The sequence below is a fragment of the Oryctolagus cuniculus genome, chromosome 10 (assembly GCF_051225735.1).
Source record: "Oryctolagus cuniculus isolate XC-2025 breed Fujian yellow rabbit chromosome 10, ASM5122573v1, whole genome shotgun sequence".
In the NCBI taxonomy this organism is placed as follows: Eukaryota; Metazoa; Chordata; class Mammalia; order Lagomorpha; family Leporidae; genus Oryctolagus; species Oryctolagus cuniculus.
In genome coordinates this window covers 77,643,210-77,668,730 of record NC_142876.1, presented here as the reverse complement: position 1 = coordinate 77,668,730, position 25,521 = coordinate 77,643,210, and the positions used below count along the sequence as shown (strand labels likewise).

Sequence of the window (25,521 nt, the reverse complement as noted above, 5' to 3'; positions counted from 1 at the left end):
GGTCTGGCTCAGCCCTAGCCAGTGCGGTCTTCTGCAGAATGAACCAGCAAATGGAAGACTTTTCTCTCTCTCTCTCTCTCTCTCTCGCTCACTCCCCTTTTCTCTCCGTAACTCTGATTTTCAAATAAATAAAATATTTTTTTAATATCAAACAAAAAAAAATCTCTGTTCCACTATGACATCTGTAAAAGAAGAACAAACTAAATCCAAGTAAAAAGAAAAATGGAAATAGTGAAGATAAGAGTGAAAATTAATTAAATAGGACATAGAAAAACAATAAGGAATAGCAAAAATACTAATAGTTGGTTCTTTGGAAAGATCAATAAAATTCTAAAACAATTAGAAAAACTAGAAAAAGAGAAGACCCATACTACTACAACCAAGAAGGAAAAGAGTGGACATGACTGTCAATATTTCCAAAATTAAAGGATATAAACCAGTAGTGTGAATGGCTGTATGCCAAAACATTAGATACCTTTTAGACAAATTTGAATTCTGCAGATTGCCTTTTTCAGTTTCTTGATGATGTCATTTGAAGCACAGAAATTGCTAATTTTGATAAAGTCAAGTCTTAGGGCCTGGGTTAGAATCCAAGTTTCTCCCACAGTAGTCATTCTCTCCTACTTTGTGTTATTTGTTAGTGCCAATGTTTTCTCCTGTTCTTGTGGAAAACATTCCTTAACGTGTTCCAAAATGCCTCATTTGGAAGATTCCCCCCCACCTTTCATTCTTCAGCTGCTACGTGGGTATACAAACAGAACAGGCTTTTCAGAAGCCCACGTCCCACGGTACAGTGCCTGGATTCAGTTCCAGGCTCTGACTCCTACCAGCACCTGGGAGGCAGCCTTGATGACTCAAGAAATTGAGTTCCTGCCACCACCCATGTGGGAGGCCTGGAGTGAGCCCTGGCTTCAGCCTGGCCAGCCCTGGCCATTGCTGGCATTTGGAAGTGAACCAGCAGGTGGGCATTCTCTCTCTCTCTCTCTCTCTCTCTCTCTCTCTCTCTTTCTCTTTCTCTCTCTCTCTCTCTCTCTCTCTTTTAAATACAATACAATAAAAATAAATAGAACATGTGTTTGCTCAAAATGATCAGTATGTGACCAGGCTGCCCTGTGAATAATTGTTCTCCTCTCTGCTTTAGTTTTCTCTATCCTGCTATCTTTTTTTTTTAAAGAATTATTTTATTTATTTGAAAGACAGAGTTACAGAGAGAGGTAGAGACAGAGAGAGAGGTCTTCCATCTGCTGATTCACTCCCCAATTGGCCGCAACAGCCGAAGCTGAGCTGATCTGAAGCTAGGAGCTTCTTCTGGGTCTCCCATGCAGGTGCAGGAGCCCAAGGATTTGGACCATCCTCTGCTGCTTTCCCAGGCCATAGCAGAGAGCTGGATTGGATGTGCAGCAGCCAGGACTAGAACCCCAGTGCCCATATGGGATGCCGGCACCGCAGGCAGAAGATTAACCTACTGTGCCACAGCGCCGGCCCCTATGCTTTAATGTTTAATTGATACGCTTTAATTTTAATTTTTTATTTTTTAAATATTTATTTATTTATTTGGAAGAGTTACAGAGAGGCAGGGAGAGAGAAAGGTCTTCCATCTGCTGGTTCACTCCCCAGGTGGCCTCAATGGCCGGAGCTGTGCTGATCTGAAGCCAGGAGCCAGGAGCTTCTTTTGGGTCTTCCATGTGGGTGCAGGAACCCAAGGACCTGGGCCATCTTCTACTGCTTTCCCAGGCCATAGCAGAGAGCTGGATTGGAAGTGGAGCAGCTGGGACTTGAACGGGCGCCCATATGGGATGCAGGCACTGCAGGCAGAGGCTTTAACCCGCTACACAAAGCACTGGCCCCTAATTTTAATTCTTTAAGAGCTACAGTTGGGGGCTGGTGCTGTGGCCCAGGGGGTTAAAGCCCTGGCCCGAAGAGCCGGCATCCCATATCGGCACCGGTTCTAGTCCCAGCTGCTCCTCTCTGATCCATCTCTCTGCTGTGTCCTGGGAAAGCAGTGGAGGATGGCCCAAGTCCTTGGGTCCCTGCACCCATGTGGGAGACCTGGAGGAGGCTCCTGGCTTCGGATTGGCGCAGCTCCGACCGTTGTGGCCATCTGGGGAGTGAACCAGCGGATGGAAGACCTCTTTCTCTGTCTCTACCTCTCTCTGTGATTCTTTCAGATAAATAAAAATAAATCTTAAAAAAAAAAAAAAGAGCTACAGTCGCTCATGACCCAGTGGTTTTGCTTCCCTAACTCTGGCAGAGAACAGCCTCTAGGGAGGTTCCCTCCGACTAAGAAACCAGACTCTGCTTCAGGTGACAGTCACCATGGCTAACGGGTTGTCCACAGCCAACAGGGAAAGAGTATGTGCTGAGCGGCTGAGATTGCAACACCTGATAAGCAGAGGAAGCAAGCCGAAAGGGTGCTGGGAAGCAGATGGAAGATCTGAGCCGTGATCTTAGAACATGCCAGCGAAACCAGAGACCTTCAGTTGCGCAAGGCTTGTGGTAGACGTCCTGTGCGCAGACCTAACAGTTGGCCACACCGCAGGATGATGAAATCAAAGACCAAACACCAGTTTGATGAGCCAGAACTTTAGAACTGTGCTGAACAAAGCCATTTCTGATGTGTCCAACTCCCAGGCAAATGTGAATCTTGTTTGCAAAGACTGAACTGATGAGAAGGGTCCCCATCATTCTCAGAAGCATGTGTGAACATGGCCGTGACCTTGGTACCCCTGCTCTTTGTTACAACACCAGAAAAATGAATATGTATGTTATATGGGATTCCACAAGGGGGCACAATAGAAGCGAAAATAGAGACTGAAGTGCTTTTTCTCCTGTGCCACGCCATGCTAAGCTAATAGTTGAATGAAACAAGCAAAACAGTGGTGAAACGCCACTCATAAAGAATGTGTATTTTTGTTCGGATTTCCACTGTTTAGGTTGAAAAGTGAAAACAGGAAAGAAGACATCGCATAGGAAGGACAGCGTCCACATTTCTGTGATTCCCACCCCTTAAACTGTCTCAGCAGGATCAGAGCGATGCTCAAGAGCACACAGCAGAGGGAAGGGACAGTCGGAACGTGCACACAGTGTGATTCCGCTGGTATTTTTTAAAACCCAAGAATACATGTATGTACACATACATGTATATGGTGGTATCCATATGAAAGCACTTAGGGCATCCAACATTTATTGAACAACAATGGTCCCAGAGATGTGACTGAAGTAGATATGCAAATTTCCTGCTCTGGGCGGGGGGAGGACAAGAAGGAGATTATGAAGTCACTTCAGGTTGTGTTGAGACTTATGAACGAGCTTAGAGAGTGGTGGGAGGGAGATGATGACACGAGTTCAGATCTGACTTCCTGGCCGTCCCACATACAGATAAATGCGAAGGGGCAATCTCTGGTGATAATCACCGACCTGTTAGTGTTGGAGAAGGAGGAGAGGAAGAGGGCGTGGGGCTTGAGCCAGAGCAACTGCTGGGACAGAGGCAGGCCGAGAGCACCTTGAACTTCTTACTCTGTGGACTGCTGAATTGTTCCAACATTTTTATAATGCAGTAGTATGAGCTAACTTTTGTAGTGCGGCATTTGGACAATTTTTTTTAATGACACAGTCGAGAGAGAAAAAGGCAGAATGATCTGTTCATGCGCAGGTGCCCTGGGATTACTCAGCCTTGCAGGCACAACCCCTATTCTGACCAGGTATCCTGTGTCTGGGTGCATTTACATTAATACAAACACAAACATTGCGGGGCTGACAGAGAAAAGGGCTATTGTAGTGGCCTGTTTGCTCATCCCCTGCCACCCACGGCCCTTCCCGACTACGCGCCACTCCTGGGGTTCTGGTGTTTGTGTGCTGGGCTCGCCAGCAGGGTTCAGAGTTCCTGTGCCCTTGCAGGATTGATTTCAAGCCTCTGAGTCTAGCGTTCAGGGCCCTTTGCATTCACTTGCTGTCTTTCCTTCCAAATCATGGATCCCATGCCAGCCAGAAGGGTCTGTTGGTGTCATCCAAAGACACTGTGCATTTACCCACATAAATAGAGATAGCAAAAATTATCAATATGTATGCATACATGGGTGTGTAGACATCTATGTATGTTTGTGTTTCCTAATTCTATCCACTGAGAGAAGCTAAAAGCAGTGACACCCCAAGAACAATGAACACACCTGCACGCAGATACTGATTTCTGAATTCCATCCTACAATAAAAAGAACCAGAGCCACTTGGAAAATTGGTTGAACTTAAAAGGTAAGGGGCTGGCGCTGTGGTGCAGTGGGTTAAGCCACCATCTGCAGCGCTCGCATCCCATATGGGCTGCTCCGCTTCCAATCCAGCTACCTGCTAACACACCTGGGAAAGCAGTAAAAGATGGCCTGAGTGCTTGGGCCCCTGCACTCCCATGGAAGCCCTGGATGAAGTTCCTGGCTCCTGGTTTCGGCCTGGCCCAGTCCCTGCCATTGCAGCCACTTGGGTAGTGAACCAGTGGATGGAAGACCTCCCTCTCTCTCTTTTTGTAACTCTGACTTTCAAATAAATAAATCAATCTTTTTTTTAAAAAAAAAAAGAAGGGATCTGGCGTCGTTGTGCACTAGGTTAATCCTCTGCCTGCGGCGCCAGCATCCCATATGGGCGCCGGTTCTAGTCCTGGTTGCTCCTCTTCCAGTCCAGCTCTCTGCTGTGGCCTGGGAAAGCAGTAGAAGCTGGTCCAAGTCCTTGGGCCTCTGCACCCGCATGGGAGGCCAGGAAGAAGTACCTGGCTCCTGGCTTTGGATTGGCATACCTCCAGCTGTTGCGGCCATTTGGGGAGTGAACCAATGGAAGGAAGACCTTTCTCTCTGTCTCTCTCTCTCACTGTTTGTCATTCTACCTGTCAAATAAATAAATAAAATCTTAAAAAAAACCTAAAAGATAGGTTTGTTTTGCTAGAAAACATTTTTGAGATCTGTGCCTGCTTTATTCATAGTGTGTATTTTCCATTAACTTTTTGAAGCTGCCTGTTATAATAAATAAATGTGGGGAGAAATGACATCTCTTCCTTACCAAAGAATTCCAATGATTATGGGGAAGAAGAATGAGAGAAATAGAATGCTACCCCTAGAATATCGTGCTGACAATTGCTGCAGGTAAACTCTACCTGGGGATGCTACAGGAACGGGATATTTGCATGGTTTCAAAGTTTCTCCTCTAAAATATTTAGTACTTACAAAGGGGGAAGTAGCCCATGTTCCAGGAGGAAAACTGCCTTTGTCCGACAGCACCTCCACCAAGCGGTAGAGGCTGAGGTGACCAAGCGCAGGGCCTGTGAGCGTCACGTGTGTCATGTGGAGAAGGGCCGGGCCCTGCTGTGGTGCACGTCTCCCTGGCTGCTTGGGAGAAGACAGCAGACTCTGAAGCGAGGCCATTGGTGCAAGGTAGCTGACCAGCTGTCTGCAGAGACACTGCTTGCGACATTGACATCCCGTATCCGAGCAGCGGTTTAAGTCCTGGCTGCTCTGCTTCCAGAACAACTCCCTGCTAATGCACATGGGAAAGAAATAGATTAACGGGCCAAGAGCTCGAGTCCCTGCCACTCTTGTGAAATACCAGGATGGAGCTCCTGGCTCCTGCCTTGGCCATTGTGGCCATTTGGGGCATGAATCAGCAGATTCTTCCTTTCAAATAAATCATAAATAAAGCTTTAAAAAAAAAAAAAAGGAAAAGGGGCCGGCGCCAGTGGCTCACTAGGCTAATCCTCCGCCTAGTGGCGCCGGCACACCGGGTTCTAGTCCCGGTCGGGGCGCCGGATTCTGTCCCGGTTGCCCCTCTTCCAGGCCAGCTCTCTGCTGTGGCCAGGGAGTGCAGTGGAGGATGGCCCAAGTACTTGGGCCCTGCACCCCATGGGAGACCAGGAGAAGCACCTGGCTCCTGCCATCGGATCAGCGCTGTGCGCCGGCCTTGGCGGCCATTGGAGGGTGAACCAACGGCAAAGGAAGACCTTTCTCTCTGTCTCTCTCTCTCACTGTCCACTCTGCCTGTCAAAAAATAAAAATAAAAAAAAATAAAAAAAAGGAAAAGGAGATTGGCAAGAACACTGGTGACACCCACATAAGTCCTGTCCCTTCGTTGTAGCAGGGCTAGGTTCTTGCTCTTGATGCTAGGTGGAGAGTCTGTAAGAATGCTGTAGGCTTTCTCTGCAGCTCTTCCTGTAAGCCTAAGACATTCTCACCACAAGAATGTTCAAGACAAGCCTGCGGACTCCTGCAGCCCGCTCGGACCTAATCATTCAGAATCTGGAGCCAGCGCGTGAGAACCTGCATTGCAGACCAACTTCAGCTTCTTAGGGGAGGATTGTGTACATTGAAGTTTAAGAACTGCTCGGGGGCCAGCACTGTGGCACAGCGGGGCACATGTGACGCTGGCATCCCATGTTGAGTGTTCCAATCCGAGCTGCTCAGCTTCCGATCCAGCTTCCTGCTAATGCGCCTAGAAAGGCAACGGATGACGACCCAAGTACTTGGGTCTCTGCCGCCCACATGGGAGACATGGATGGAGTTCCAGACTCCTAGCTTTGACCTGGCCCAGCCCTGGCTGTTGCAGCCATCTGAAGAGTGAATCAGCAGATAGAAGATCTCTCTCTCTCTCTCTCTCTCTCTCTCTCTCTGTCATTTTTCCTTTCTTATAAATGAAAAAAATCTTAAAAAAAAAAAAAAAAACTGCTCAACACTGACCACGCTGTTTGTTTGCACAGTGAACAGGTGCTCCTGGGCTCTGTGGGAGGTGAGTATCACTGTGATAGAGCAGAAAGAACTGGGGCTTTGGTGTCAGAGACCCGTGGTTTCATCCAGGTGTTGCCATGTTCTGGTAGTGACCCTCAGCAAGCCACCTAGGCCCATCTGTTAAACTAGGGTAAGAATACCACCCCTGCAGAGGGGAGGCACCAGCAACAGTGTGTGTGTGTGTGTGTGAGAGAGAGAGAGAGAGAGAGAGATGCCCACAATGGGCTCTAAGTAAGAGGCACTATTATTACTTTATGTTAATGAGTTGACCCAAAAAAACATCACTATGTGAATATTTAGAATAGCTGTGTGACCTTGGGCAAATTACTTAACTTCTCTGTATTCCAATTTCCTCATCTATAAAATGGGGATAATAATAGGACTACCTCATTTAGGTGCTTGAGAGGATGAATGAGTTAATATTGGAAACCTCATTGAATAGTACCTAGTATGTAAGTGCTGTACAAGTGAACTGTTCAGTCAAAATAGCATTTTATTTATCTAATTATTGGGGCCAGCGTTGTGGTGCCCTGGGTTAAGTTACCACCTGGGATACTGGCATTCGATATGAGCACCAGTTAGAATCTTGGCTGCTCCACTTCTGATCCAGCTGGGAAGACAGTGGTAGATAACCCAGGTGCTTTGGCCTCTGCCATTCATGTGGGCCTGGGTCTGGTCCAACTCCAGCCATTGTGGTCATTTGGAGACTGAGTAAGTGGATGGAAGATCTCCCCCCCCTCCCCATTCTGCCTTTCAAATAAAATAAATAAATCCTTATTTACCTAATTATTTGACTAGATTATTATTTACATTGAAGTGTTCGGCTATTACCTTTTTTTAGTGGTAGGCTTTGTTACTTCTTTTTTTTTTTTAAAGATATGTTTCTTTGTTTTTTAAAAGATTTATTTCTTTATTTGAAAGTCAGAGTTAAAAAGAGAGAGGAGAGGCAGAGAGAGAGAGAGAGAGAGAGAGAGAGAGGTCTTCCATTGGGGATGTTTCACTCCCCAATTGGCAGCAACAGCCGGAGCTGTGCCGATCCGAAGCCAGGAGCCAGGAGCTTCTTCCAGGTCTCCCATGAGGGTGCAGGGGCCCAAGGACTTGGGCCAGTAGAGAGCTGGTTCGGAAATGGAGCAGCTGGGTCTCGAACCGGCACCCATAGGGGATGCCAGCGCTTCAGGCCAGGGCGTTAACCTGCTGTGCCACATCTCCAGACCCTAGTCTTTGTTACTTCCAAAAAAAATTATTTAGAGATTCATTTATTTTTATTTGTAAAGCAGAAAGAGAGAAACAGAGAAAGAGAGAGAGAGATCTTTCATCTGCTGGTCCACTTTCCAAAATGCCTGCAACAGCCAGGGCTGCACCAGGCTGCAGCCAGGAGCCAAAACTGTGTGGGTCTCCCACGTGGGTGACAGGAACCCAAGAACTTAGATCATCATCTGCTGCCTCCCAGGGGCATAATTAGCAGGGAGCTGAACTGGGAGCAGAGGGCCAGGACTGGAACTGCCACTCCCATGTGGGTCGCTGGTGTCCCCAGTGGTGGCTGAACCCATTGCACCACAATGTGCACCTCTAAAATTATTTGAATTGCGCTGTGTGATAATTCAATACATGCATTCCGTGTGTGATGATCAAATCAGATTAGCCAGCATTTCCATCTCAGACATTTAAAATGTTTTTGAACGACAACAGTTGTACCTATTATGGGGTACAATGTGGTATTTCAATAAATGTATACCACGAATACTGACCAAATCATACTGTTAGCAGGCTTGTCTCCTTATCTTGTTTTTACGTTTGGAACCCACCAGCTCCTTTTTTGTAGCTGTTCATAAAATGTACAGTAGATCCCTGGGAAACACAGTCACCCCCTTGTGCTGTGAAACACTAGAACTCCGTTTTGGTTCCCATTATCCCACCTCCCCCTGCCTGTGCTCCTTCCCAGTCTCTAGTTCTAATAAACTTTTCTCAGCTTCTGCATATGCAGAGTGAACATGTGCTGTTTGTCTTCCTTATCTGACTTATTTCGCAAGATAATGATCTCTGGTTTCATCCACTTTGCTGCACATGCCAGCATTCTGGTCTTTCTTTGTGGCTGAACACTTACCTAGGCATGCCACATTTCTTTATTCACCCGTCAATGGACATGACTCCGTATCTTGGCTTTTGTGAAGTGTGCTGCAATGCACCGGGGGAGTGCTGGGATCTCCGTGCTGTTGATTTCATTCCTCTTTTTTTTTTTTTTTTTTAGATTTATTTATTTATTTGAAAGTCAGAGTTACACAGAGAAGTTGAGGCAGAGAGAGAGAGAGAGGGAGAGAGAGAGAGAGAGAGAGAGGTCTTGCATCCACTGGTTCATGCCCCAGATGGCCACAATGGCTGGAACTGTGCCGATCTGAATTCAGGAGCAGGAGCTTCCTCGGGGTCTCCCACACAGGTGCAGGGGCCCAAGGACTTGGGCCATCTTCTACTGCTTTCCCAGGCCATAGCAGAGAGCTGGATTAGAAGTGGAGCATCCAGGACTCGAATCAGCAACCATATGGGATGCCGGTACTGCAGGTGGCAGCTTTACCCACTATGCTGGCCCCATCCACCTCCTGCTTTAACACTCATTATTTTTTTTTAAGATTTATTTTATTTATTTGAAAGGCACAGTGAGGGGGCCAGCACTGTGGCATAGTGGGTAACAGCCATCACCTGCAGTGCCGGCATCCCATATGGGCACCATTTCAAGTCCTGGCTGCTCCATTTCCAATCCAGCTCTCTGCTATGGCCTGGGAAAGCAGTAGAAGATGGTCCAAGTGCTTGGGTCCCTGCACTGGTGTGGGAGACACAGAGGAAGCTCCTGGCTCCTGGCTTTGGATTGGGGCAGCTCTGGCTGTTGCGGACAATTGGGGAATGAACCAGCGGATGGAAGATTCTCTCTCTCCCTCTCCCTCTCTCTCTCTCTCTCTCTCTCTGTGTGTGTGTGTGTGTTACTGACTTTCAAATAAATAAATAAATAAGTCTTAAGAGAGAAAGAAAGAAAGAAAGGCACAGTGACAGAGAGAAGGGAGAGAGACCTGGCTGCGACAGCCAGGGCTGGGCCAAGCAAAAACCAGAAGCTGGGAACTCCATTCAGGTCTTTCTAGAAGGTGCCCAGGGGCGGGTGGCCAAGCATTCGGACCATCACCCACAGCCTCCCAGGTGCATTAGCAGGGAGCTGGAGCTGGATGGAGAGCAGAGCCACAGGGACTAGAACTGGTGCTCTGATAAGGGAACCCACCCTCACAAGCTGCCCTCCTCCTGCTGGTGGCTAGCAGCACTTTCCAGGGGCTTCCTCTCTGCAGCTCAGTCCTATCTGCGTCTCAGTGGCGTCCTTGTATTTACTTTCTCCTTCCCTTGCCCTTTGGTCTCTTTTCCACCCCCTGGGGGTTTTTAGGGCATCTTGGCAGTTGCCAGGCCAGGTCAGGAAACGGAATGATGCAGTGGGAGACCTCGTGGTCCTGTCCGCGGAGAGGTGTGGATGCCCGCACAAGAAGGGAGGACATTGCACGCAGCAGGTGTCAGGGTGGTTCCTTGCACACATCCGTTGTTTACAGAACTCCTCATCCCGCAGACCCTGTTCTACCATCAGTCTTCAAGCGTATGTCATATTTCAGGGGTTCTGTGGCAGTTCAGCTGTTGAATTCCTTAGTCTGCCTCGGGTACGTGCCGGGCACACCGCGCCAGGCACACCAAGCTGTACTGTCAAGGTCAGAACAGGACTGGAGCAGAAGGAACTTGAAGGTGAGCGGCGAGGCTCCCTGCAGAGGGCGCTGCCTGCAGCCTGGGGCCGTGGCTGACTTGGCTGGGGCTGCCCAGCAGAGCTGTGGAGGTGGAGGTGGTCGCCCAGGATGCTGCAGTGAGTGGGGCAGGATCAGGACCCCCGCTGCTTCACAACCCAGGGAGCTGCCAGTCTCACTGACTCTGAGGCTCTTTCTAGTGCTAATTCCCTTAGGGACCTAGAAGGGCGAGGTTTGTATCCTGGTGGTAAATATTCCTCTTCCAGTAATACTGTGGCCAACCAGCAGCCTCTCCAGTGAACCCCAGCCATCACTGCTGCGGAATCAGCCCCTGGAGACGTGACGTCATAGAAAGAGTGATCTTTCTGAAATCGGTTTTTTTTTTTCAAAGGCCTGTGTCCGTGTTTTCTGCCTAGGTAGTAAGTGGATTCTGATATTCGAAAAGTTCAAAAGCTTCCTTCCTTTTCCGCTTGACTGTGATGGCCTAGAAGTCTTTCCCGGCCGGCCAGCGCATGTTCTGAAGTGCTGTGTGTGTTGATGCGGTCGGTTACAGCTGGCTGTGCACCAGCTCCGTCCACTCAGGGAGTGTGGGGTGGCAGTCTGGCCTTCCCGCGTTTCCCAAATAGGAACCGGACAGCTTGTGGGAAGTCCCAGCGTGAGTGCCTGACTCGAACTCAGGGAGTCCAGACTGCAGACTCCTGAGTGCCACCTGCCATCTGCGCTGAGATGCGTGAGATGCTTCATGGGGGACCACATTGGTGGGTTTCTTTTGGAAGTGCCCTAGTACTCAGAGTCTGCTCCTCCTGCTAGTACTCTGGAGAAGGAAGGGAACAAAGAAAGAAGGGGGCAGGGAGGGAGGGAGGAGAGAGAGGGAAAAAGGAAGGAATGGAGGGAGGGGCAAAGGAAAGGGGGAAGGAAGGAAGAAAAAAGGGAAGAGAGAAGGAAGGGAGGGAGGGAGGGGAAGGAATTGAGAGAAAGAAATGAGAGGAAGGGGGGATGGGAGGAAGGAAGAAAGGAAGAGAGAGAGAGGGAGGGAGGAAGAGAGGAAGGAGACCTGTTATCAGTGACCAAGTTTTTATTTTCCATGGCAAAATAAGAAACAATATGGAGAGGTGCCAGCATCCCATATGGGTGGTGGTTCTGGTCCCAGCTGCTCCTCTTCTGATCCAGCTCTCTGCTGTGGCCTAGGAAAGCAGTGGAAGTTGACCCAAGTCCTTGGGCCCCTGCACCCACGTTGGAGACCCAGAGGAGGCTCCTGGCTCCTGGCTTCAGATCAGTGCAGCTCTGGCCATTGTGGCCATCTGGGGAGTGAACCAGCAGATGGAAGACCTCTCTCTCTGTGTCTACCTCTCTCTGTAACTCTGTCTTTCAAATAAATAAAATAAATCTTTAAAAAAAAAAGAAACAATAAGGAGAATGGGTAGATTTTTAAAAATGGTTTGTGTATTTATAGACTCCATCCTAATTCTTAACTTAGGGTCTTCAAATTATGAAGATGGATATAAAGATTATTTATTTATTTGAAAGGGGGAGAGAGAAGAAAAAGAGTAGAGATCTCCCATCTGTTGGTCCACTCCCCAAATGGCCGTAACAGCCAGAACAGGGCCAGGCTGAAGCCAGGAGCCAGGAACTCCAGCTGAGTCCCCCACATGGGTGGCAGGAGCCCATGTACTTGGGCCATCATCTGCTGCTTCCCAGGTGCACTAGCAGGGAGCTGGATCAGAAGAGGAGTAATGCTCCAATGTGGGATGTGGGCATCTCAGGTGGCAGCTTAACCCCCCTGCCCCACACTGCTGACCCCAATATAATCTTTATGAGCAGTAGAAGATCACTGTTTTCAGTTTGGTTTTCCTGGTTTATAAAATCCATTCCTCTAGTTGATGGGGAGAGAAAGGTAAATCCTGTGGCTATTCATGTAGGCACTGAAACTGCTGTAGTCTGAAATCCCTGGGATACCTGTGTCACATCTGACCCCTGCTCAGTGTTAAATGCTGGGGATCCCAATGGAGTGTTGTCTCAGTGTGCTTGGGTTCCAGTAATAGAATGCAGCAGAAATGGGTGTTGAATGGCTAAGAGACCCATGTCTCATATTTGCAGTTCCTGGGTTTTGTTAGGAAACTGGTGTGGTTTTAGCCTGGTGGCCGCATGGCCCAGCTACCTGAGCCAGGCTCCACCCCCATCCTAATGGGATTCACTGCCCCTGCTCCCCTGCCCGCCCTCAGGCAAAGTTTTAAAAGGGCCTGTTCCTGAACACGTGCTCTCTTGGTTCTTCTCTCTTAGTTCTCCTCTCTCTTCTTCTCTGCTCTATCTTCTCTCCTTGCTAGCTCCTCTCCTCTCTGTTTCTCTCTTATATTCTCTTTCTCTCTTTTTCCTTCGCTGCCCCTTCACTCCGGTCTGTAGGGTGTTCCCCAATAAACCCTTTCCCTTACTCCGGTGTCCGGTGTGTTTTACGACGGCTAACATTAATATATAACAGGTTTGACTCCCAACTCTGGCTCCTGACTCTGACTTCCTGCCAGTGCAGACCCTGGGAGGCGGTGGTGATGACTCATCAGGTTTCTGCCCATCACGTGGGAGGGATACCTGGCTTGTGTCCCCAGCTTCTGGCTTCAGCTGCAGCCCAGCTCTGCCCATGTGTGGGCATTTAGGTAATGAAATAGCAAGTGGGAGCTTCCTCTGTCTGGCTCTCTGCCTCTCAAATGGAAAAAATAAAAAGTACAATAGACTGCTTAACCACAATTGCTTAAACCACAGATGTGTATGTTCCTTCCACTCTGGAGGCTGCAGGGCTGAGATCAGCATGCCAGCCAGGTTGGATGAATGTCTCTTGGTGGCTTGCAGACTGCTTCCTCCCTGTTGTGTCCTCGCTCGGCAGAGGCAAACAGAAGACACTCTGTGTTGGTGTCCCAACTTGCAAGGACTCTATTCTTAAAGGGTGGCAGAGAAATTCTTGTTACCTCGGTTCTTTGTCTCACATGGAAGAAGAATGTCCAAGCGGACAGCAAAGGGATTTCAGAGTATTTGTTAGAATCAAAGACCTCCAGCCAGAGCAGCGCGGGACGGGGGCTTCCAAGAGAGGAAAACCCAAAGGGGATGGTGGCAGTACTAACTTTAAGTGCAAACTTGACAATTAGATTGGCATTCAGTTACCAGGCGGGGACAAAAACCATCAAAAAACCTGATTTACAATTCTCCATCCTGTCTGGCCTGCTAAGGGTAGAGTTGATAACTTGTTTTCACAATAAGCTGTGGGCTCAGGAGGAGCTTCCTTACTATTCTCATGGTAAATTTGGAGATTCCAAAGGAAGGAGGGCAGCCTGTTTGTTCTTACTAAAGATAAGATTTTGGGGAAGGTAACAAATATTTTATATTCCAAATTCCATTGGGACCACCCTGACTATCTATTAACCCATCTGACTCCTCACACTATCTCCAAAGGGAGGGCTCCGCCCTCCTGACCTCAACCTAACCTGATTATTCCCCCATCTCCAAATGCCATCACCTTAGGGGCGAAGGCTTCTGTATAGGAATTTGGGGGTTGCAGGGACACAAGCATTCGATCCACAAGAAGTATTGCTGTGGTGTTGGGAAGAGGCTGGGCCCTGAAATCCAGGAAGACTCAGCCTGGGGGACAAAGGCAGATCAAGGCGAGTGGCACTAGTCCTAGCTAAGGCTTTGATGCCTGTAGCTCCAGGGCAAAGCTCTGATCTGCTCAGCAGTTAGCACCTGAGAGCTTGTTTACCTAAGGTGGCTGGCTTGAATGATCAGCAGACCACAGCCAGTGAGTAAGAATGGCCTTTACCTTTCGAATGGCTGAAAAAAAGCCCACAAAGATTTTTTTGTGTCATCTCAAATGTCAGTGTCCCTAAGTGAAGTTTCATTGGCTCGCAGCCTCTCCCATTTGTTTAGGCTTGTCCAGGCATGCTAGCATGCTCCAGCAGCAGACTTGAGCAGTTGCAACAGAGCCCAAAATATTTACTCTCTGGCTCTTGAGAGGGAGAAGTCTGCCAATCCCTGTTCTCTACCCAAAGCGGCCAGTGACTTGCTTTGCTTATTCCCAAGTCCAAATTCTGACTAAAAAGATAATTTCAAAAGATGGAGTGTCATACCCATCAGCATGGATCCAGGGACAGACAGGACCAACCCTCAGAGCTGGGCAGGACCTGGTGTAGAGGTTGTCTGCTTCAGGCTTTGAAATGCCAGAACTGGCTCTTACAAGGTAAAAATAAGGGAGATAGGTGACTTAATTTGGAGGATGGAAGAAGAAGGAGCAAGGGCCATAGCAACTGGCTGATGTTTTTAGCTCTTTAAAAGTTTTATTTCTGGGGCTAGTGCTGTGGCGTAGTGGGTAAAGCTGCCACCTGCAGTGCCAGCATTCCATGTGGGCACCGGTTTGAGACCTGGCTGCTCCACTTCCAATCCAGCTCTCTGCTATGGCCTGGGAAAGCAGTGGAAAATAGCCCAAGTGCTTGGGCCCCTGCACCTGCATGAGAGACCTGAAAGAAGCTCCTGACTCCTGGCTTCGGATCAGCGCAGCTGCAGCCGTTGGACCCATCTGGGGAGTGAACCATCGGATGGAAGACCTCTCTGCTTCTGCCTCTCTGTAGCTCTGACTTTGAAATAAATAAAAAAAATTTTTTTTGACAGGCAGAGTGGACAGTGAGAGAGAGAGACAGAGAGAAAGGTCTTCCTTTGCCGTTGGTTCACCCTCCAATGGCTGCCGCGGCCGGCGCACCGCACTGATCCAATGGCAGGAGCCAGGTACTTCTGGTCTCCCATGGGGTGTAGGGCCCAAGCACTTGGGCCATCCTCCACTGCACTCCCTGGCCACAGCAGAGAGCTGGCCTGGAAGAGGGGCAACCGGGACAGAATCCAGTGCCCAGACCAGGACTAGAACCCGGTGTGCCGGCGCCGCAAGGCAGAGGATTAGCCTAGTGAGCCGCGGCGCCTGCCTATTCTTAACATTTTTAAATATTTATTTATCTCAAAGGCAGAGGGAGAGAGAAAAGAGAGAGTGAGAGAGAATCTTCCATCTGTTGGCTCATTCCCCAAATGGTCACAACAACCAGGCCTGGGCCAGTCTGAAACCAAGAGCCAGGAACTCCATCCACCATGTGGGTCTCCAACAGGATAGCAAGGACCCAAGGACTTGAGCCATCATCCACTACCTTCACAGGTGCATTAGCAGGAAGCCGGATTGGAAGAAAAGAAGTCAGGACTTGTAGCAGCAAGCAGTATGGAATGCAGGCATCCCAAGTTGTGGCTTAATCAGCAGCACCACAACACCTGTCCCAGATTTGGCTTCTGATTCCCTACTCCTTGAGCTGTGTTGCATCCCCTTGTCAGCTAAAATATAGAATGTTACAAAAACCAGTAACAGGGCTGGCGCCGCGGCTCAATAGGCTAATCCTCCGCCTGTGGCACCGGCACCCCGGATTCTAGTCCCAGTTGGGGCACCGGATTTTGTCCCGGTTGTTCCTCTTCCAGTCCAGGTCTTTGCTGTGGCCCGGGAGTGCAGTGGAGGATGGCCCAAGTTCTTGGGCCCTGCACCCACATGGGAGACCAGGAGAAGCTCCTGGCTTTGGATCAGCACGGTGAACCAATGGCAAAGGAAGACCTTTCTCTCTGTCTCTCTCTCACTGTCCACTCTGCCTGTCAAAACAAAAACAAACAAACAAAAAAAAAACACACACAAACAAACAGTAACAGGCACAAATGAATTTTATTGAAAATGGAAAGCAAATGAGAGGCAAAGTAACTGATCGGACCGGCCACCGACCGGGACCAATACTCCTTACCAGAGTGCGGCCCCCAACAGCGGGTTACACAGCTTTTTATAGTATTCTGTACACTAGGGCTCACAATTTCGAACCGGGCCTCTGGTATTGTTCAATAAAAAGAAAAACCAGAATATGGTTGTAAGATAACAGTTAACAATAACAAACCCAATAGCAGATCCAAGATATGGTGGTAAGACAACAGTGAAGGAGACATTTTGGTCAACCTAGTTCCTGGGAATTTGGGCCAACATAGTTTCACAAGATATACCCTTAGCCATTAGCAAGCAAAGCTAATATGTACAGAAGCAAGAGATCTGCAATTAGCCACACTCACTCCATTTTAATTCTGATTCTGCACCTGCATCCCTCAGGTCCAAGGGGAAGGGAGGAAGGGTAGCTAAGGGTGGTCACTTTCTAGAATTCAACACTGATCAATGAAAATTGCTGGCATTATTTGCCTTATCAGGCCATTTCCATGTTTCTGACCTGCTTCTGTGTTGTTTTGTTCCCCCTACTCCCCTTGGCCCCCACACAAAGGTGATTTTAAAGGATGTGGATTCTCTTCTCTACGTGGACACAGACGTCCTCTTCCTAAGGCCCGTTGATGACATCTGGAAGCTTCTGAGGAAGTTTAACTCCACTCAGCTGGCAGCCATGGCCCCCGAGCATGAGATCCCAAAGATTGGCTGGTACAGCCGCTTCGCCCGGCACCCTTTCTATGGCTCTGCGGGCGTGAACTCGGGAGTCATGTTAATGAATTTGACCCGGATAAGAAGCACCCAGTTCAAGGTAACAAAGTGTTGTGAAATTCCTTCCTTAAAGATTGGGAGTTTGACTTTTCCTAGAGTCTTGGTGCTGGTGTTGTAAACACAGTGGCCTGTAGGTGGGGATGGAAAGAGCCACAGAGAAATATTTGGAAAGTTCTGGAGTATTTGTCCAGGAAAAGCCCAGATGGCGGTGGAATTTGAGGCTTCTGCAGAGTGGCCGTTCAGGAATACTATGTTCCATTTTGGAATTCTGTTGTTTTTGAACTCTGCAGATTCAAGGCCATGCAGAATGTCTGGGGATTTCCCTAGGGATATAGTTACATAAGCACACAGAGCTATTTGTTCAACAATGTTCACCGACTCCTCTTTTATCCTAGCCCAGAACTGGAAGGACTCTCAGTGACCATCCGTAGAGAAGTGGTCAAAAATACTACTGTCCTGGGGCTGGCGCCATGGCTCACTTGGCTAATCTTCTGCCTGTAGCGCCGGCATCCCTTATGGGTGCCGGATTCTAGTCCCAGCTGCTCCTCTTCCAGTCCAGCTCTCTACTATGGCCTGGGAGGACAGTGGAGGATGGCCCAAGTGCACCCACATGGGAAACCAGGTGGAAGCACCTGGCTCCTGGCTTTGGGCTGGTGCGCCAGCCGTAGCGGCCATTTGGGGGGTGAACCAACAGAATGAAGGCCTTTCTCTCTGTGTCTCTCTCTCACTGTCTAACTCTATCTGTCAAAGAAAAAAAAAAAACTACTGTCCTATTAAAAAAATCATAGATTGATATATGAGGGAGATGATAAAATCACTAAGAAATATTGAGAAAAAAAGCCAATTGGCAAGCAGGTCATGAGATGTAGAGTGTAATCACCTGTCCTTAGAAGGTTCCAGAAGAATATCTGAGACTGACCACTGATCACTGTGGGGGCTTCTTAGAGCAAGTGGGTATGGGCTTTGGAGGTGGATGGAGGGAAATTACTTTGAATATGTTATTTTCTGTCTTTGCATGCTGTTGGAATATTTAGTCTGTGAGCATGCTGATTTTCTCTTGAAAGGAAATAAATATTTCAAGACAAGGGAAGGTATTTTTCTTTAACATACTTTAATTGTGTTACCTGCATTTTTTTGTTCCCACTCTTCGTAGACAAGGAGTAGGCCTAAGAAAGAGGCCTGCTTTCAGGTGTGGTTTTCAGGGTGGAAGCCCCAGGCCCAGCTACCAGTCTGTGGCCCATCTTGTATCCTTGAGGACATCTGGCAAAACGCAACAATCAAAGCCCTGATTTGGCCTTGCTCTGTGCCCTGGGGATAGTGGGGCCTCTCCTGAATTGGCAGAGGGAGGGCCATTCGGTCCCTTGGCACTGTTCCCTTTGCAGACAGCATGTGCGTGGCTGCTTTGCTTCAACTGTCCTAACGTTTTTCTCTTTTTCCAGAACAGCGTGATTCCCACGGGCTTGGCGTGGGGGGACATGTTGTACCCTCTGTACCAGAAATACAAGAATGCCATCACATGGGGAGACCAGGACTTGTTAAATATCATTTTCTATTTCAACCCAGGTAGGTTCTCTGACGTGCATGGCGCTCGTGTGGGAATACACCCACCTCACCACAAAGAGCGCATTCCAGGCCCAGCTTGCTGCTGGCTGGGCCAGCTCCCGCACAGAGCGCCCTGTGTTCTCCTGCCATGTTCGCCCTTTCATCCACCACCCCCTCCCCGGGTGTCTGCCGGGGGCTGGCCCTTGTGTTCCCAACACAAAAGGTCAAGTGTCGGAACCTCCAACACCGGACACCAGTTTTAGAAAAAGGCATTTTCAGTGTTGCCATTCTTCTGAGAAGTGCAGTCAAAATGGATGTGTGGCACAAAAGTCCGTGGAAAGATTACAATCAAGGCACGAGAGCCTGAACAATTGCCACATTGAAAGGAACTGGTTCTCAGAGTCCTTAGGGGGATTGGCTTGTTCAGGGTTCAAAGAGCCTAGAATAAGGACTCAGATCCCCAAGTCTCCCCCTGCCATCGCCCCCTTTTTTCATCTTGGGCAAAAGAATTTCTTCTTATAAGGCTCAGAGAAGGGAGGACAGCAGAGTGTGTTTGGTCCATGTTTTTATGTTAACCGCTAAAGCTAATACAATGTCCTTCTTTCCCCCTCCTTGCTGAAGCCTTATTTACTGTCATTAAAATCCAAGCTGTGGGCCGGCGCCGTGGCTCACTTGGCTAATCCTCCGCCTGTGGCACTGGCACACTGGGTTCTAGTCTCGGTCGGGGCGCCGGGTTCTGTCCCGGTTGCTCCTCTTCCAGGCCAGCTCTCTGCTGTGGCCCAGGAGGGCAGTGGAGGATGGCCCAAGTGCTTGGGCCCTGCACCCGCATGGGAGACCGGGAGGAAGCACCTGGCTCCTGGCTTCGGATCGGTGCTGCACTGGCCTAGTGGCCATTTGGGGGGTGAACCAACGGAAGGACGACCTTTCTCTCTGTCTCTCTCACTGTCTAACTCTGCCTGGCAAAAAAAAAAAAAAAAGAAAAAAGAAAAAAAAATCCAAGCTGCGATTTCTCCTCTGAAAATGTCTGTAGGGTTCTAAGTCATCCCTGCTCTGTTCCGTGTAGGTCTTCCTTATGTTTTTAAATATCCCGAAGTTGAGATGTCTTCCTGTGATTTCATGGCACGCTCGAAGCACCTACTCCATACCTTTGTGAAAAACGAAATTCTGGACTGGAATCTAGTTTCATGGGGCCGGTGTTGGGCTCAGTGGTTAAGATACTGCTTGGGGTGGCCAAGGGTACCTGTTTGGACTCCTGCCCCTGCTTCCGATTCTCGCTTCCTACTGACGCCCTCCTGGGAAGCAGCAGGTGATGACTCAAGTCCCTGGGTCACTGCCATCCCTGTAGGAGAGCCAGGGGGAGTCTCGGTTACTTTGTTCTGTCACAACCCTAGCCATTGCCAGCGTTTGGGGAATGAACCAGAGATAGAAGATCTCTCTCTCTGCCACTTAAATAAATAAAAACCAAAATATTTAAGAAAACCTGTTTTCAGTTCAAAAAGGAACCAATCCTAGAAAGAAGAAAGGCGTGTTGTTATGGCGTTTCTGGGAAAGACTCCCAGTACTAACTTGGCAAAGAGAATGTCTAGGCTGCTCAGCCGTGGTATGTTTCCATTCATTTCACTCCGACAGTAACAGGGAATTTAGTCTGCAAAGTTTTTCCTTCTTCTTAAGCAGATTTCGTATTTTTTTTAATTAATTAATTAATTTGAAAGGCAGAGTTACAGAGAGGCAGAGAGAGAGAGATCTTCCCTTTGCTGGTTCACTCCCCAATTGGCCCCAACGGCTGGAGCTGTGCTGATCTGAAGCCAGGAGCCAGGAGCTTCTTCCGGGTCTCCCACACGGGCGCAGGGGCCCAAGCACTTGGGCCATCCTGCACTGCCCTCCCAGGCTACAGCAGAGAACTGGATCAGAAGTGGAGCAGCCGAGACTCAAACCAGCGCCCACATGGTATTGCTGGCACTTTACTCACTATGCCATGGCGCCAACCCTGCATTTTTGTTTCGAGGTAGAGGTGTTTGCTTAGGACTCTTGACTGCAAATAAAAAACCCTGGAGTTAATTGCAGCACAAAGGAGACTTTTGTGATAAGCAAATGACTGAAAGTCTCATGTAAACCAAGGGTAGGAGGGCAGGGCAGGCCCATCCCCCGACCTGCAGCAGGGAGGGATACTCCGGGTGAGACTCACCTTCTCCACGGAAGCTATTCTCTCCTCTCCTTCGACTGTCTTTCTCTGCTCCCAGGGCCTCACAGTGAAGTCCTGACGTTTCATGCTGCAGCTGCAGCCACACAGAAAAGACCAGCTTGGTTGTCCCATTCCAAATTCGCAGGGGAGAAGACAGCCCACCAGGCAGGGAGCATGGAGCTCGGGAACCATGGCTGACATCTGTTCTTCCTAAATCTAGGCATTTTTAAAATTTAATCCTCACAATGACCCTGAGACCATAATCCACATTTTGTGGATAAAGATACCAAGGGAGGGACCAGTGTTCTGGCACAGTGGGCTAAACCATGGCTTGCGATGCTGGCTGCTCTGCTTCTGATCCAGCTCCCTGCTAATGTGTCCAGGAAGGCAGCGGAAGACGGCCCATGTACTTGGGCAACCTGTCCCTGATGTAGGAGACCTGGATGGAGTTTCTGGCTTCTGGCTTCAACCTGGCTCAGTTCCATCTGTTGTGGCCATTTGGGGAGCGAACTCATGGATGGAAGATCTCTCACCTCTCTCTCTCTTTTTAAGATTTATTTATTTACTTGAAAGTCAGAGTTACACAGAGAGAGGAGAGGCAGAGAGAAAGAGGTCTTCCACCCGCTGGTTCACTCCCTAATTAGACACAATGGCCAGAGCTGCGCTGATCTGAAGCCAGGAGCTTTTTCCAGGTCTCCCAGGCAGGTGCAGGGGCCCAAGGACTTGGGCCATCTTCTACTGCTTTCCCAGGCCATAGCAAAGACCTGGATCAGAAGTGGAGCAGGGGGGACTCAATCCAGCACCTCTATGGGATGCCGGCGCTTCAGGCCAGTGTGTTAACCTGCTACACTACAGCAACGGCCCCTCTCCTCCCTCTCTCTTTTAAATAATTTTCCTTGAATTAAAAACACTCACCACCCTGAATAAATATCAACTTTAAAAAAATACCAAGGACAAGAGAGTTAAAGAATTTGCGACATGGCTATGTGTATCAGGGCAGGGATTACAAACCCAGCACACCCCAATTCCAGCCAAAAGGGACACAGAGGAACTTCTCAGATGGGAGGCAGAGGGGAGGGCAGGATCCTAGCACACTGGGAAGAGATCTGAGGCTCGTCTTTCTGCTCTGCCAATTCTCTCCTTTATATTTTGCATTTTCTTTTTCTGTTTGGTGGCTAACACTACCGAGTTTCCCAAACTGGGGAATTCAAAACATTCCCACAGTTGCCCGCCCAGAAATCCTCCCAGCCTGTGGCCGGCCATTTGAGGGCGTGATCCTGATTAGATTACACACCCCAGGGCTGCGGGATCAGAGCTACCAGTCTTTCACCGGGGCTGAAATAACTGAGTTGTGCTCTGCACTTTGCACTTTGGAGCCATGGAAGATATCATCAAATAACTGGGAATTTGTCCTCCATTCCGGTGCCTAGCAGTACCCAGCGGTACTCGAGTAAGTCTCTGAGTTCTCTGGTTTTACGTCGGGGCGTGTTGGATTGGTGTTTCTGTGACCTGCCTTTAACCTTCCGTGTAGAAGCTTCGCGGAGGTACTTCATTAAGCATGAGATCTTCAAACTGCAATCCGACTCATGCCCGTCACATTGTAAGGTTTTCCTTCATTTCTATCGATTGAGAGCACTTTCTCTAAACCAGAACAACCTATAGCTGGAAAGAAAAAAAAAAAAAAAGATTTGTCACCTTTGTCCCACCAAAGCAGAGAAGGAAATAACATTGGCTGCAACACAGGAGATAAATCTGTTTTTGTTATGGTGCCTTGGGTTGCCAGGGGTGAAGTCTTGCACATAAAACCACGGGCACATGTCTGCAGCGTGATTGTTGTCAGAGTTCCTGTGGCCGACAGCTCCGCTTTCAACAATGTGCCTGAACGTCTCGTTGAAATATGTTTTAAGACTCTTGCTGTAATTAGGTAATAAATGCCGGTGGGTGTGTGGTTGCAGCGCTGGGTAATAAACTGACTCAAGAGGAGACAGCTGAAGCCCACGGGGAATTCGCAGGTCGATCATCTCCCAGGAAGGACATTTCCTGGCAGGTGAGCCCAAAGGCAGCTTCTTCAAGGAGTGGGAAACCGAGCTCACCTCTGAACAGGTGAGCTTGAGTCGAGAGCAGAGGTCTGTGGCTGGGGTGGGCCTGACAAGAAGCAATGGAGAATTCCACGTGGGAAGATGTGTTTGGATCCATGCGATCAGGTGTCAGAGCACAGCACTGACTCAGGCCAGCTAAGGGAGGGCAGATGCTGTGAGAGTCTGGGGCAGACTCCTGACTGCGGGGATCAGATCACCTGGTCTCCATGATGGGAGCTGCCAGGGACCAGAGCGACTTCTTCCTCCCTCGGCAGCTTCAGGGTCTCTGTCATCTTTGGCTCTCTCCATGCTTATCTGATTGATCCTGTCTCAGCATCCTCTCTCTGCCCATGGCTCAGGCTGATTGCTAATCCCAAGTCAACACAACCTTACCGGTCCCCAACCAATGATGATGGGTTTCCCAAGTTTCCTAATTCAAATGATTAAGAAAAACAAAAACAAAAACAAAACAAATGGGCTGGTGTTGTGGCATAGTAGGTTAAGACACCCCCTTGCAAAGTCAGCATCCCATAAAGGTGCCAATGTGTGTCCCAGCTGCTCCACTTCTGATCCAGCTCCCTGCTAATGTACCTGGGAAAGCAGTGGAAGATGTCCCCCCTACCTCCCTGGAAGAAACTCCTGGCTCCTGGCTCCGACCTGGCCTATCCTTGGCTGTTGCAGCCATTTGGGGAAGTGAACCAGAGGATGGAAGACTTCTATCTCTGTCTCCCCTTCTCTCTTTGTAATTATGTCCTTCAAATAAATAAAGCCTTTTAAAAAAGAGAGAGTCTGGTCCAGTCCCCAAATGAATCTGTGCCCTTAGGGAGACCACCCTTGATTGGCAAGGTCATGTGGCAGGTCTGCTTCTTCAGGGACAGTTTCTGGGGAAGTGGAAAAGAAGATGAAGCCAGCCCAGTACAGGTGACCTCACAGGGCTTCCAGCCAGAGTAGTGAGCGGCAGCGGGAGGAGCTGGAAGGCCTGTGGTATAGACGGAGGGGGTCTTGCTGCGTGTGCGATACCAGGGAGTCAGGTGGGCTGGTGACAACCACAGGGAGCTGGGCTCAGGGTCCCATGGGTCAGGTGAGCAGTGGCCCCATGAGAGTCTGTCCTTATTTGGCTGTGGATCATGGGAGCCCCGCCCTGGAGTGTGCGACCGCACTGTACAGTTCCAGCCCCCAAGCACCCCCAGCAACACGCGACTGAGCACTGTGTTGTGGGCAGGCCGACCCAGTTGTTTGCTCTGGGGGGCTGTTCTGGGAAACGGGTCCCAACTCAGTTCAGAGCGTGTATGGCGAGTGTAAGAGCCTGACAATAGAGCACACGGGAAAGAATGGGGATTAGGGTGTCTGTGTGTGTGTCTCCTGCAGAGCGAAGCTTGTGCTGTCTTCTCAGTGGGAGGGTCTGCGGATTGAGTGAATGGAATTCAAAGAATGGAGTAAAGGGGTGAAAGAAATGAGACCATAGCAAGGACAATGACAGAAAAGGCAGGTGGGACAGAAAGGACAGGAAGAAAGGCAGAGGAGAGAACAGCATCCATGCGGCAGAGGAAGGCATGAGGTTCATTGCAGTCATGCAGCAAATATCTTTGAGCACCTACTGTTTGCCAACCACTGGGCTGGGTGCTGGGGATATAGCCTCTGAAGAGTTAGACAAAGCTCCTGTTTCCACAAAACCTGTCTTTCGTTAGAAGAGGTAGACTCTCAAAGAATCATAGCTAGGCATTCAGAATCACAGATTGTGATACAGGAAATAAACCAGGGACTGATAAAGAAACCATTGCAGGGCTGACATTGTGGTTCGGAAGGTTAAGCCATCATCTTTGATAACAGCATCCCATCTGGGTGCCAATCCTGGCTGCTCCACTTCCAATCCAGCTCCCTGCTCATGCATCTGGGAAAGCAGTGGAAGATGGCCCAAGTGCTTGGGCACCAACATGGGAGACCTGGTTGGAATTCCATTCTCCTGGCTTTAGGCTGGGCTGCAGCCAAAGGGGAGTGAATTAGCAGATGAAAGATCTCTCTGTCTCTCACTCCCTCTCACTCTTTCAAATAAATACATTTTATATATATATATATATATATTTAAAAAGACAAGGTTATGGGGCCACCGCTGCTGCCTGCAGCAACAGCATCCCATATGGGCACAGGTTCAAAAGACAAGGTTAAGAAAGAATCCAAGCTGGAGGGAGAGAAGAGCTTCCCTAGGTAGTGTGACTAGGAAAGTCTTCTCAGCAGAAGTAATTGCCCTATCCTGGAGGTAAGGTGCATCTGGAGAAGGAAGAAGAGAATGCTGGGAAAGCTCAGGTCTGGGATAGAATGTTTGAAAAAAGAAAGAAAGGAGACTAGCACAGGCATTTGTTCTAGTGGTTAAGCCAGTGGATAAGGTGCTTGTGCCCAGGCCAGAGCACCAGGCTTCAATTCCCAATGCAAGCTCCTTACTCCAGCTTCCTCCTCACGCAGACCTTGGGAGGCAGTAGGTGATGGCTCAAATCACTGGTTCCCTGCCACCATGTGGGAAACCTGCACTGAGTTCCTCCTTCAGGCTTCAGAAATAAAAAGAAAGTAACTGCTAATAGTGCAGATGGCGGCCGGCGCCTTGGCTCAGTAGGCTAATCCTCCGCCTAGCGGCGCTGGCACACCTGGTTCTAGTTCTGGTTGGGGTGCCAGATTCTAT

The 25,521-nt window shown here is 49.1% G+C and overlaps 1 protein-coding gene across 2 annotated transcripts in view; it reads left to right on the top strand.

Moving 5' to 3' along the window:
• GXYLT2 (glucoside xylosyltransferase 2) overlaps positions 1–25,521 on the top strand; it is a 100,506-nt gene that overhangs the window by 53,130 nt on the left and 21,855 nt on the right. For both annotated transcript variants that reach the window (XM_051851472.3, XM_089305421.1), the window contains exons 4-5: positions 16,834–17,085; positions 18,485–18,608. In XM_051851472.3, coding sequence (XP_051707432.1) covers positions 16,834–17,085; positions 18,485–18,608 — 376 coding nt within the window. The remainder of the gene's footprint in view (positions 1–16,833; positions 17,086–18,484; positions 18,609–25,521) is intronic.